Genomic DNA, 13,799 nt, shown 5'->3' on the forward strand with positions numbered 1-13,799 from the left:
CACGAAAGCTTATACCCAGAACAAACTTAGTTGGTCTCTACTGGACAATTTTTAAATTTATTTTAGCCGGTTTAGAGACAGTGATATTCTAACTCAGATAGATGCCAGCAGGTTTTCATTTAATCACAGTGATTGGAACTTGTGAAGTCTAGAAAGCCCCATGTTATGCAAACAGAGTAAATCGAAAGTGAAGCATATTTGCCTTTCTTATCCAGATTCTTGGAATCGAGAGAGTTTTGACAGTAACTGGGACTGGAAGGAAGGAGTAGAACATAACATCCAAATGTTTTCCTTCTACCAGGGATTTATGACAAATTCATCACATCTAAACAAGTTAATGTAAGTTGGAAGTAATGAACCTTGGTTGCAAAGGGAGACAAATTTGAACTTATCAATTAGTAGTCAAAATAATTTTTGTTGTTTTAATAACTAATGTCTCCATTTTCTCCAAACACAGCTCCAAAATGGCTTAGAAAAGTAAAAATTGGACCAACACAGCAAATAAAACACCATGTAACACAATTTACATCAAGTACTAGACAACATGATTATGAGCTAGGAATGTATATAGGCACAAACCTTAACACAACCCCCAATGGCCCAGTTATGCACATGGCCGTGTATACTGTGAGCTTAAAAACTGAAATTCTATACCAAGAAAAGCTGAATTTTGCCCCCCTGCATAAATTATGCTAAATGTATCAACAACGGCAGTTGATAAAAGTTAAACAGCATTTTAAACAGAAATACTTAATACTTTCTCCTAACACTTTAAAGAACTTTGAAGGTTTCTAACTCAACCCCTGGCATTCTTCGAACTAGTTAGTCCACTCCACAGTCCACCTTAGTGGGCTTCAGGTTGTGACTCTTCTCTAATTTACTTGTAGGATTCAGGGAGGTAGATATGGAGACAGAAGTTAATTGGATTTCAGTTCCAACTGAACATGGCAAGAGGATTGTCCTAGCTGAGACAGTGGTAGCAGAATGAGGAGTTGGAACTAGTGAAGTGAAGCAGCAGCAGCAGCTTCTGTGCTTCCGTGTACCAAAATCATACCCAGGTACAAAACTGGAACCTGGAATAGCAGAGGACTTCTTGGAGGGATGAATGAAAACAACCGGATCCCAGCAATAATATCAAGCACTTGGAATACAGCAATTACAAATCTATTGAACACATGAGGTTTCCCTGATCCAAAGCAAGATCCAGCTCTTTAGCCATGGTCCTTAGCTCCAGTGTCTGAGGAATGACACTTCTGCGAGTCTTCCACTTCTAAGCCACCAGATGCAGGTATGTCACCACCCAAACAGGCAACAGCTTAAAAGGCGGCCCATAGTAGGAGCTTCAGAAGGTTTGCCTATTAGTTCCCTTAGTCCTTTGCTACAGATGATAAATGTTAACACAATCAGAATAGCTGGCTTCTGAGTACAGGAACCCTAAGGAAGAGAGCTAGCAGTTGCTAGCGCAAAGTCCTGCCAACTCATTCATCAAACATTTGCTCCCACAAGGACCCCATTTTCATATTCATTCCTGGACTGCTTACAGGCCCTGCAACCCCAGAAGTTTCTTGTCGGAGTTCAATCTGCTCTGCTGCAGATAAGACTGCCCAAAAACTCTGCCTGGTTCTTGGAAACAGCCTATACTTTGACTCATCAAATCTGATAATATTCCTGCAATGCAACACCTGATGCAATGACTATTTACACAGGCACCAGATTAAGAGACACTGATACCCTTTGTACATTTATCCCATTAAAAAAAAATTTAAACAGCATAAGCAAATTCAAAATACACATCAATACACTGAATGCTTTTATCCAGAAGGTTTTAGATTTATACAATCACTTCAAGATCCAGCACAGCGTTCACTCTGGGCTAGTACCCCAGATTCTGAACTCCTCCCCCCCCCCTTTTAAAGCAAGTCACTAGTCCCCCTAGAAAGGAGGTTATGGGGCAAAACGTGCAGGAATCTTCTAAGTGATTTCTGTGAAATGAGTGAGCGTGATGTGGCCATCTTGTATATTTTTCCTGGTACTGTTCTTAAAACAGCAACAACATTTGAATGTATGTGTATGGCTGTCTGGCTAATTTTATGTTACGCCATTCCCCATGGCAGCTATTTTGTATTATGCCAAGTCTAGTGACACCCATTTTGTGTTATGCAACATGTCCCCATGACAGCCATTTTGTGGTTGGTGCCCTTAGCACTCTCTCAAAAATTGAAACACTTCTACTGGTTCAAAAAGGTTGGCAACCCCATTCTAGCAGTAAGGGTAAAGGTACCCCTGCCCGTACGGGCCAGTCTTGACAGACTCTAGGGTTGTGCGCCCATCTCACTCAAGAGGCCGGGGGCCAGCACTGTCTGGAGACACTTCCGGGTCACGTGGCCAGCGTGACATCGCTGCTCTGGCGAGCCAGAGCCGCACACGGAAACGCCGTTTACCTTCCCGCTAGTAAGCGGTCCCTATTTATCTACTTGCACTTTGACGTGCTTTCGAACTGCTAGGTTGGCAGGCGCTGGGACCGAACAACGGGAGCGCACCCCGCCGCGGGGATTCAAACCGCCGACCTTTCGATCAGCAAGCCCTAGGCGCTGAGGCTTTTACCCACAGCGCCACCCGCGTCCCTATTCTAGCAGTAGCCCAAGCCTAAAACATGTCAATGAGTTTACGAGTAACTTCAAATAGCTAACCACATTTACAGACCGATTTGATTCAGATTTACTCATAAGCCCAAATTCAACAGGACTTAACCATCAGAATTGCTGGTTTAATTGCTGCACCTTAGCAAGCCAATGTAATAAGGATAAATGGTAATGAAAACTTTTGTCAAATGGGCAATGACAGTTGTTCGACTGTCTTCTTTGTGACAATTTACCTACAGATTTAAACAGCAATATGAGGGCACATGCTTTGCATTGAAAAGGTCCCACGTTTAATATCTGGCATCTCCAATAGGCATGGGAGATTCTTGTCTGAAATATTGGAGAGTCACTGCCAACACAATACTGGGTTAGACAAATCAATGACCTGACTCAGAATGAGGCAGCTTCTGTCTGTCTGTCAGTGGCCTGATCCACATGTCACTTCATAACCAGGGGTGGGGAACATGGGTCAAATCCTTATCGCTCCTACATCCTTGTGGGCCAAAGCTGACGGGTGGGCAGGGCTGTTTGCACAACATCACAGTGCCATCAGGTGATGGTCACCAGAAGTTCAATGCAGCCTGGGAGTCATTTTGGACTCGCAGCTGTCCATGAGGGCGCAGGTCAATTCTGTGTCCAGGGCAGCTGTTTACCAGCTCCATCTGGAACGCAGGCTGAGACCCTATCTGCCTGAGGACTGTCTCGCCAGAGTGGTGCATGCTCTAGTTATCTCTCACTTGGACTACTGCAATGCACTCTATGTGGGGCTACCTTTGAAGGTGACCTGGAAACTGCAACTAATCCAGAATGCAGCAGCTAGACTGGTGATTGGGAGCGGCCACCGAGACCATATAACACTGGTCTTGAAAGACCTACACTGGCTCCCAGTATGTTTCCGGGCACAATTCAAAGTGTTGGTGCTGACCTTCAAAGCCCTAACAGCCTCGGCCCAGTACAATAGTACCTTGGGTTAAGTACTTAATTCGTTCCGGAGGTCTGTTCTTAACCTGAAACTGTTCTTAACCTGAAGCACCACTTTAGCTAATGGGGCCTCCTGCTGCCACCGCGCCACCGGAGCATGATTTCTGTTCTCATCCTGAAGCCAAGTTCTTAACCTGAGGTACTATTTCTGGGTTATCGGAGTCTGTAACCTGAAGCGTATGTAACCTGAAGCATATGTAACCCAAGGTACCACTGTATACCTGAAGGAGCATCCCCACCCCCATCGTTCTGCCTGGACACTGAAGTCCAGAGCTAAGGGCTTTCTGGCGGTTCCCTCACTGCGAGAAGCCAAGTTACAGGGAACCAGGCAGTGGGCCTTCTCGGTAGTGGCACCTGCCCTGTGGAACGCCCTCCCACCAGATGTCAAAGAGGGAAAAAACTATCAACCTTTTAGAAGACATCTGAAGGCAGCCCTGTTTAGGGAAGCTTTTAATGTTTGACAGATTATTGTATTTTAATATTTTGTTGGAAGCCACCCAGATGGGCAGGTGTGTGTGTGTGTGTGTGTGTGTGTGTGTGTGTGTGTGTATAATACACACACACACACACACACACACACACACACACACAAAATGCACCATGAAGGGCTTGCAAAGAGCATCACTGACCAACAAGCTTGATGGTTGGCATTGTCTGCCTTGGGAGACAATGAAGAAGTATGCCTTTGGGGGGTGAAGTCAAACGGCTGAGAGGTTGCAGTTCCAGACAACCATACACATGACATAATGCTAAGCCAAAAGCAGGAGATGAACACCGCAACCACAATTTCAGCAACATGCACTGTCAAATTTAAATAATAGTTTAACAATGCAAACCAGGCCATGGGAACAAATTCACGACCATGTTTTTGGCATGTTTATGGAGGGTTGTGGGGCACCTTAGGAGAATGAGCGAGTTTGGAGGGCAAACATTTTGGGTGACACATTTTTTTTGTTGGGGGGGGAGAGAAGGAATTCACTGCTTATGGCTATGAGATGCCTGGAGTAGTTTTTCCTTTTATATACTTAAAAAGTTATGCTGCTGTTGTGTCTGGGCTGAGAGATCAGCTTTATGGTTCCCTTCTCACTTCTTTGCCATACAGTTCATTTTTCAAAGCTGTAAGGCTGATTATTTATCAACAAAGCTTTGAGCTGCAACTTGGTTTTTTAAAAGTACTCAAGGAAACACTAAAATTGTCCCCAGCCCCTCATAAATGTAAACAGGAAAGTCTTTACCTGAAAGCAAAGCACTTTCCCTCTTCACTTGGAAGTCCCCGATATTCTCTCCCCACCTTCACCAATGGACACAAATTATGTAAGGTGAGAAAGGAGGCTCTGTCCCGCCGTAGCTACACGTGAGACTTATTTGTTAAGTAAAAAAGGTGAATAAGGGGCAGTTTCAGAAAAGTTTATAAAATTATGCAGAGTGTAGAGAAAAACAGGCAGAGCAGTCTCTCTCTCTCTCTCATATAGTACTAAAATTCAAGGTCATCTAATGAAACTTACTAGAAGGAGATTCAATACAAACAGGAACATTTGGTCTAATTTAGAAGGGTTGCTTTTGTATTTTTAATACCCCTTTCAACATACTCTTTAACATTATCTAATGTAACCAAGTCATCCCACTAGTATGATCGAACGATTCACATGTTTGTCCCTGCTTTTGTTCTCATCCTAGCAAAGCAACCAATTTATCTGTATCCGCCCTTTAAGAATTTGACGGCCCTGGTTTTCAGAGATGGAGAAAATTCAAGGCTGAGAATGTCAGCAAGCATCCTAAGACGGTGTGCTTTGAGGGTTTCTTCATAAGTACTTGTGCTACACGGAATCTGGATGTCAATGCAGTTTAACTTCCATTGAAGTAAATATAGCAGACACCAATACTGTATTATTTTAGATGCCTGGGAACTATTTTTAATTTAGTAGGTCTACCCAGACATATAATTTAATTAGGTAATGTTTTATAAAAGTTTTGTTGCTTTTATTTGTGTTTTGTTGATAATTGTTTTATTATGTACACCGTGTAGGATTTTTTTTTTTTAATTAAGCAGTCTATAGGATTTTCTAAATAAAATAAAATGCAAGGACTCTGAATAAATAAAGTTTGTGATGAGGAGAGAACCCTGAGCAGGATTTGTGGTGATTGTATGCAGTTTCTATAGGACTCTTCATAAAACCTACAGCTTCACAATCCCTACTTCATCTCTTTGTGGTAGCAGCAGTCTCTCTCCCCGTTGTGGCACCTAGAACAGTTTCACACAAGATCATTCCATACATAGTTCTTTAATGTGTGTACAAAAGTCTATTTCACAAGCAGACATGAGCAATAAGTTATCTAGTATACTCGGACTCCTGTCCATTTGTTGCACATGAGTGTTTACAGCTTTCCTACATGGAAATACTATCGAGGTAGGAAAATAGTCTTGCATGAAACAGCATCTGGATCCATCCTTGTATTTGCCTGCCCATCAATTCAAGTTTTCCCTCCTTCCTCATCAAAGCATGTGACACCACACATTCTACAAGCAGAATTACTAAAATAAATAAATACAAGCTTTAAATTCAGCCTGTCCTTAGAACCTGAATTGCCTAGAGCACAGCAAGCTCAGCTTCATGTTCATGATTGTTGGAAATAAACCTCTGCTCATACTAACCAGCACAGAGTGCGTTAAGCTCTATTTTGAAGCACCTTATATTTCACCTCACCTGTAACGTTGTGTAGAAAAACCCTAAGAGCCACTTCTTACTCCCTCCCTTTCCCACCCCCCATTCACACAGGTTAGTTTCCTTAGGTGCGCAACAGGAAACGCTGACAGAAGCAGAAAGGCTTGGGACCTTGTTCTCCTCAAAGGATTTCCCCCCTTTCGAAGTGTCCAGGGGACAGCAGAAGGCAGGGAAATCTTGCAAGCAGGCAAGAGAACCTACCTGAATGTTTTTTTCACAGTCTGTTTGCTGGTGGAGGGAGAGCTCACTTTCTAGAACAAATTTCTTCCCACACTTGTCGCAGATCTGCATGCGCCTGTGAGTGACGTTCATGTGCTTCTCCAGATACCAGCGTGTGTTAAACACCCTGGGGCACTTCTCACAGGTCAAAGTCTCCTTTTCTTCACACTTTGATTTCTGCACAGGTGCCTTGGGCTCCTTTGCAGCTTTCTTCTTACGCTTGGGGGGCTCAACGCTCTTTCTACGGCCCCTTGTAGTTCTGGAAGTAGGGGAAGTTGTGGCGGCTGCAGCAGATGCAGCTCTCCTTGTCCTCCTTTGTGCAACACTATCTTTCTCCTCTCTTTGCTCTTTTTTCTTCTGCCTCTCATTCTCCTCCTCATCATTACTGTCTTCAGTGGCCTCTTCCTCCCCACTGTCACCCTCCTCTTCCTCACTGCTGGTCTTAAGAACAGCAGTTTCTTTGGATTGGGAGGGGACCCCCTTCTCCCCTTTTGAAACATTTAATGTTTGGTTGTTAAGGTTTACCTCTACTATTATCTGCTCCCTTTTGTAAGTCACTTCATCTTCCTCCTCGTCCTCCTGCAAGTCGTCAGAGTTCTCCCTGTCTTCTTTCACGGCTCGGACCTCTCCTACTGTTCTGTCCTCCTTGAAATATGGCTGTTCCTCTCTTTCATGGAGATGTGGTTTACTTGCTTTTGGGTCCACCAATACGGAGTATGGACTCCCAGACTCCCTTTTGTAGACTTTGGTGGACAAATCAAGTTCCTGGCTGGCACCATGGTAGAAAGTGGGTGGCACTTGAGCTCTGTCCTCTTGCGCCATCCCTGCTACATGTGTGCTGCAGTTTTTAGCCATCTGCTGGCAAGAGCTGGCTGTTTCATTCATGGGGGCTCCCGATTCATTGAGCACCTTGTATTCCAGAATACCAAGGAAGTAACTCCTCTGGAGCAAGATGAATTGTTGGAGAGAACTAACACATGACTGCCTTGGGGAAGCAGAGCACCAAAGCACCCCGTGCAGGTCATGGAACTCTGGCTTTACAGCACGAGGAAATCGGCAGCAGTTCACAGGAAGAAAGCTGCCGCTCAACAGCTGAACATCTTGTCTAGAAAAGAAGGAGAAAATTAAGTCAGTGGCTTAAACATAACTAAAAGAACTTATCCCTGTGAAATCATTGGCTGCCTAACCTAAACAGAGTACAGGATTTGCCGCACAAGTTGTTAAACATTCTTAATAATAATGGCTTATTCATCTTATTGCTGGGGGTTGGGGCGGGGAATTAATTCTACTGCTGGAAAATATGTGGCTTTCATCTGATCCTCAGAGCAGAGGAAGGTCCTGAAACACAGTTCCAAATAAATGGCCTCATCTAATTGAAAGATGGCACATAACAAAAAATAGTTTATCCAAGGTCAGTCACCAGCACTGGCATTCGTCCATTTAACATCATTATTAACATACTTCCCTATTCTTATGTTCAACACCACAACAGAATTAATGTGCTGCACAATTAAACTTCATTGAGTTGGTACAGTAAAATACTTCTCAGATTTAATTAAAAATAATAATAATCACACATTTATTCACACATAATTGAAAACTCTTGCACACACTAGTCCGCCCACCCATCAGTTTTGCCAGAAACAAATTATGAGCCCCCCAGGTATCCAACTAAGTTGTATGGTTCCTATGTGTCTGCAGGTACACATTCAAGAGACATAGATTGTAATGCAGCATGGAACTTGGCATTCCCTGTCCTTGGCTTTTATTTTTTTAGATGATTCTAGACCAAGGGTCGGCAACCTAAGGTCCATGGGCCACAAGCGGCCCATGGGGGTCGCTTAACCGGCCCATGGACCCCCACCACCCACTCGGTCAGCTCCCGTGCACAGCACTAAACCGGCACGGAGGGGAGCGGGAACCACCTTCTGCAAAGCTGGGCAACTTCCCATTGGCTGCTGGAAGCTCCTGCAGCCAATGGGAAGCTGCGCACGACTCCTCTGCGCTGGAAATAGCGTTTGCGCATGCGTGCATGCACACTCTGGCCCACCGCGCCCCAACGCACAAAAACTTTGCCAATCCCTGCTCTAGACCCTACAGCTGTGACATCCATATTAAAAAATCATGGGTAGTACCTAGTGAAAAAGCTTCTCATGTTCCTAGTTCACATAAGGACTGGTTACCTGTCTATAGCACAATACTGTCTACTCTGACTAGCAGCAGCTCCGAGCAGTCTTGGACACAGGTCTTCTCCACTCAATCCTCTTTACTAGAGATGCCAGGAAATGAACCTGGGGCCTTTTGGACGCAGAACATGTGCTCAACCACTGAGGTACAGTCTAACTCAGAAGCCAGAGAGGATAGGAATTTCAGGGGTGGGGTATCTCATCATCATCATTTATACCCCGCCCATCTAGCTGGGTTTCCCCAGCCACTCTGTGCAGCTCCCAACAGAATATTAATGATAATAAAAAAGCGATAAAACATCGAACATTAAAAACTTCTCTAAACAGGGCTGCCTTCAGATGTCTTCTAAAAGTCAGATAGTTGCTTATTTCCTTGACATCTGTGGGAGGGCATTTCACAGGGCAGGCGCCACTACCAAGAAGGCCCTCTGCCTGGTTGCCTGTAGCTTCACTTCTCACAGTGAGGGAACCGCCAGAAGGCCCTCGGTTGCTGGACCTCAGTGTCCGGGCTGTCATATGCTCTATATAGCTCCTTTCCTATTCTGCTAGGAGGACAGATAAATGTACACACACTTCCTTGATTTGCATAATTTATTCGGGCTTCAATATTTGGATTTTCTTATTTAAAAGGTTTTATGCTACCTTTCCAAAGTTCCCCCAAAACAACTAAGACTGCCACTTACAAAAATCAACAATGTTGCTTGTAGGGTTTCCCCCCCTGTTTTGTTTTTCTTAAAACAACAACCAAACACTATAAAATCAAACAATCAAAAACTCAGAAACAACCAAGGGCAGGAAAACAGTGTTGGAGGGGGCGGGGAGCAGTCAGTTTTCAAAGGCCAACAGTTTTGCCTGCCTTTGAAAAGCCAACAGGGAGGTAATTGTACAAACATCTCTTGGGAGTGAGCTGCACAGCATCAAGGCTGCTATGGAAGAAACCCTGCTGCGGAGTCAGCTCATGCTGGAACACATTTCCTAAGATAGATAGGACCAATCTGTTTAGGGCTTTAACAGCAAGAATAAGCTCTTCTGAACTGAACCTGGAATGAATGGATACTTCAAAACGGGTCAATATCAGACCACACATAGAGGCTTCTGCATTCTGCACTAGAAGTTTTCAAGTCATTGTTAAAGGCAGCCCCATGTAGAACACAATACTCTACTCTTGGAGGCAACCAATGTATGGATAACCACGGTCAGGTTTCTATTTTCCAGCAACAGGCATAGCCAGTATATCAGCCAAAGCCGATACAAGGCACTCCAGGTCGTAGCCATCAGCTAGGAATTAAGGAGCAACACTGAGTCCAGCAACAAACGTAAGTTACAAACTTGGTCTTTACAGCAAAGTTGACCCTATTCACAAAAGGCATTTCTTCAACCAGTCTACTGAGTTATCATCAGCTATCTTATCTGAATTTAGTTTAAATTCTTCCATCTGTATTTAATCCACTACTGGTCACACACATGTATTCTAGAACTAGGGTGTCTTGTCTGGGGTTTGATGAAAAGTAGTAGTTTTTGTGTGTAGCAAGGTGTCTAAGACAGTGGATTTATAACTCTGGAATAAGGCATATCTACCAGACACATGTTGGACTGATCTGCTTTCAGCAGTTACATAACTATTTCAAATGTCGAAGATGCACACTTGCTACATAGTTTTCAGAATACATATAGTCCCTAAGGACATGCCTCCTACAGTGTCTTTTAGGTGCAGTCACTTTTTCCATGCTGCAGGGAAGCACAGCAAAGCAAGAACTCAAATGGCAGAACCAATAAAAAAGAATTGTCCACCTGCCAGAGGGTGTGTGTGTGTGTGCTCTGGCCAGTGTGCACCAAAAAAAACAGCTCCAGTTTGCCACTGCCATGTCTTCCCTTCAAAAGCTGAAACATTAAAAAGGCTCTTATATAACAAGTAACTTTCTTGACAGCATGTAAATGCACAAACAGCTTAGGTTTTTGCCTTTTGACAGCAAACCTCACTACAATATACTGTGATCAATTGCTCCCTTCCAGGTCAGTTTCCACACAGCTTCATAGTTGCATGTACTTTGTGTGTCCAAATAAAAACCCATAGATTAATTATGCAAATAGCATAGGCATACATTATTTCAGGGGTCAGCAGGGGGCCGGTCCACTGTCCTTCAGACTTTGTGGGGGGCCGGATTATATTTTTTGGGGGATCTGGACAGATTCCTATGCCCCACAAATAACCCAGAGATGCATTTTAAATAAAAGAACACATTCTACTCATGTAAAAACACACTGATTCCTGGACTGTCCACAGGCCGGATTTAGAAGGCGATTGGGCCGGATCCGGCCCCCGGGCCTTAGTTTGCCTACCCATGGTCTAGAAACTATGTTCTACCAGCAGTTTCCATTTGTGATTTTCCCCCCCTAAAGAAACTGGTTTAGCAAGACAACCAAGCAACTGCCTGTTGCCCTAAAACTGCAGCACTAGACTGGGGTAGGGGGAGGGGGAGAGAGGAGGACTGCTGAATGGATCTAACAGCAAACAAGTTCCTGAAGTCAACTTATGTATTCTACATTCTCTTTACCCTGTTCCAACTATATAAAAATAAAACATTTTAATACCACCTTTCAATTATATTCCAGGATGGCTTACAGAAAAGAACAAAACAACTGAAAAGGGAAATACAAACATACAATAACAGTGTTCGAAACTCCCATTGTTCTAGGTGCATTTTTCCACTGGGAATTTCATTAGCTCGAGCAATTTCTGAGCTCTGGGCGCAGTACTGCAACTAAGATTTCAGATTAAAACTGCCGCTGCTGACGGCATGGGAGGAGAAATTCCTGCTTGCTTGACTTCCAAGAAATCACTGCAGCGTCAGGCAAGGTGATAGGTTCTGCCTTTAAGCTGGCCTCACAGGAAGGCAGTGTTTTGAGGGGAGGGCAGGGAAAGCATGGCTTTATTTTTTGCAGTCTTCAGATGAGGACTAGACCATGTGAAAAATGAACATAAGATTTTAGGGGCAGTTCATTCATTTCCAACTTTGTATTCTTATTATTAAAAAAGTGTGCCTCAACATTCCGTTGTGGCACCCATAACCTAGGTTTAAGATGCCATTTAGCTCCTAACTTTCATATCTCAGTTTCTAACACTGTACAATAAGCAAAAAGTCACAAAATCATAAAAGTAGCATAAAGCAGTAAAGGAGGATTAAAAGGATTCAAAATGAATCTAAAAAGCTTGGGAAAATAAACAAAAGTCTTAGCCTGGTGCCCAGTGGACAATAATATAGGTGCCAGACAAATCTCTCTGGGGAAAGTACTCCACAACTAGCATATGACCACCAAGAACATCCTGTGATCACATTTAACATATCTGGGTTGCTTTAGGGTTCAATAACAGCCACACAAGGAGCTGTAGGGAGAGGACTAAGGAGGGAGAGATCAGGACTGCAGGATACAACTTTCCCTTCACATTAAGTTCCCAATGAAAATGGCCTCTCCCAGGTTTCTGATGTGCAATAGCAGCTGACCCTGAATATACACACATCACTACTATTTAACAAAAAATACAGATACATTAACTGTGAACATGAATTTAACACTGTGCATGCTTTGGTCCACGGTCTCTCACAAGAAAAACTCAAACAACGGTTTATTTCACATGACTGTTGTGAAGATATGCATAAAGCAGATGACACATTAAATAGTGCAGCGTCTTCTGGAATTATTTTTCTGTTGTCTGCACTACAGCATTTGGAGAACCTGTTTGTGCTTGGGTGAATGTCTGCTGAACTCCAAATACTTCCTGCAGAATACAAGTAAGAAACAATCTTTTAAGGCAAAAAGAAGGGAGGCTGTGATGCCACTAGTCAACAGAACATGCTTTGTTTGCTTATCCAAAACCCTGAAGCTTCAACAACTAAAAGTTGCAATTAGAACCATTGGGGGGGCGGGGGGCGTATGCTTGAAATGCCTAGGACTGGGTGCAGATTATTTTCAGTGCCAATATCACATTGTGAGCAATCTTATGGGGCTACATGCTAGTGGTGGAAAGGACCAGAAGCACTCATGGATGGTGCAGAGTATGGCTAGGCCTAAGTCCCTAATAGTCACTCACTCAGATGCAGTCTCTCTCAGATATACAGTGGAACCTTGATTCTCGAACAGCCTAGTTCACGAACAAGTTAGAACCCGAACGTCGCAAACCCAGAAGTGTGTGTTCTGGTTTCCGAAATTTTTTTGGAAGTCAAATGTGTCCTGAGCTTGTTTTTAGTGTTGCGCTTCTGTTTCTAGAGAGATCGCACTGATTGGGGAGGTGAGGAGAAGCGTCCCAGCAGCCCAGTCGCTTTGACAAGAGAGAGATCGAAAGATCACGCTGACTGGGGCAGTGAAAAGAAGTGTCCCGGCAGCGCTCCACAACCCAGCTGCTTTGACGAGAGAGATCGAGAGACTGAAAGATTGCGCTGACTGAGGTGGTGGAGAGAAGTGTTTTAGGGGTAGTTTTTCAACAGCCTGGAATGCATTAATCTGTTTTGCATTGCTTTCTATGGGAAAGCGTGCCTTGGTTTTGGAATGTTTTGGTTTTGAAGCGGACTCCTGGAACAGATTAAATTCGAGAACGAAGGTACCACTGTATTTCAATGCACATTTCAAGGGTGCATTGCTAATGCAGCTACAAGGAACAGTTACACCTGAATAGGGTAAAACAGAAAGGAGGCAAGGGCCTATTGTAAAGGTATAGAGGAGGTGCTTAACAGATGAGAGGGAAAGAAAGCAGGGGATAGAAGCCAGAAATAATTCTCTAGGAAAGTCAGCTGTGAATGTTATCAGAGGCTCTCACTTACCCCCCAAATAGCTGCTTCTTCCACATATTTAGCCACAGTTCCATACACATTCCCTGCCATTTGATGGGCAGGAGCAAATCCAAGTTGAAGTTAAGTGGCAGGGAAGGTAGTAAAAGGTGTTTGGGGAACCACCATCCTTTCATTTGGAAGCTCCCCAAGTACCCTTCACTCCAAGAACTGCAGAAAGGAATAAAACAGTACAGTACTCTGCTTTTGAAGAAAAAGGAAAAT

The 13,799-nt window shown here is 43.8% G+C and overlaps 1 protein-coding gene across 1 annotated transcript in view; it reads right to left on the reverse strand.

Moving 5' to 3' along the window:
• Window positions 1-13,799, reverse strand: part of ZNF652 (zinc finger protein 652) — a 37,263-nt gene that overhangs the window by 7,889 nt on the left and 15,575 nt on the right. Inside the window, exon 2 of the mRNA XM_077917357.1 lies at window positions 6,548-7,670. Within this exon, the coding sequence (XP_077773483.1) occupies window positions 6,548-7,450 (903 nt within the window). The 5' untranslated portion in view covers window positions 7,451-7,670. The remainder of the gene's footprint in view (window positions 1-6,547; window positions 7,671-13,799) is intronic.

The sequence above is a fragment of the Podarcis muralis genome, chromosome 13 (assembly GCF_964188315.1).
Source record: "Podarcis muralis chromosome 13, rPodMur119.hap1.1, whole genome shotgun sequence".
In the NCBI taxonomy this organism is placed as follows: Eukaryota; Metazoa; Chordata; class Lepidosauria; order Squamata; family Lacertidae; genus Podarcis; species Podarcis muralis.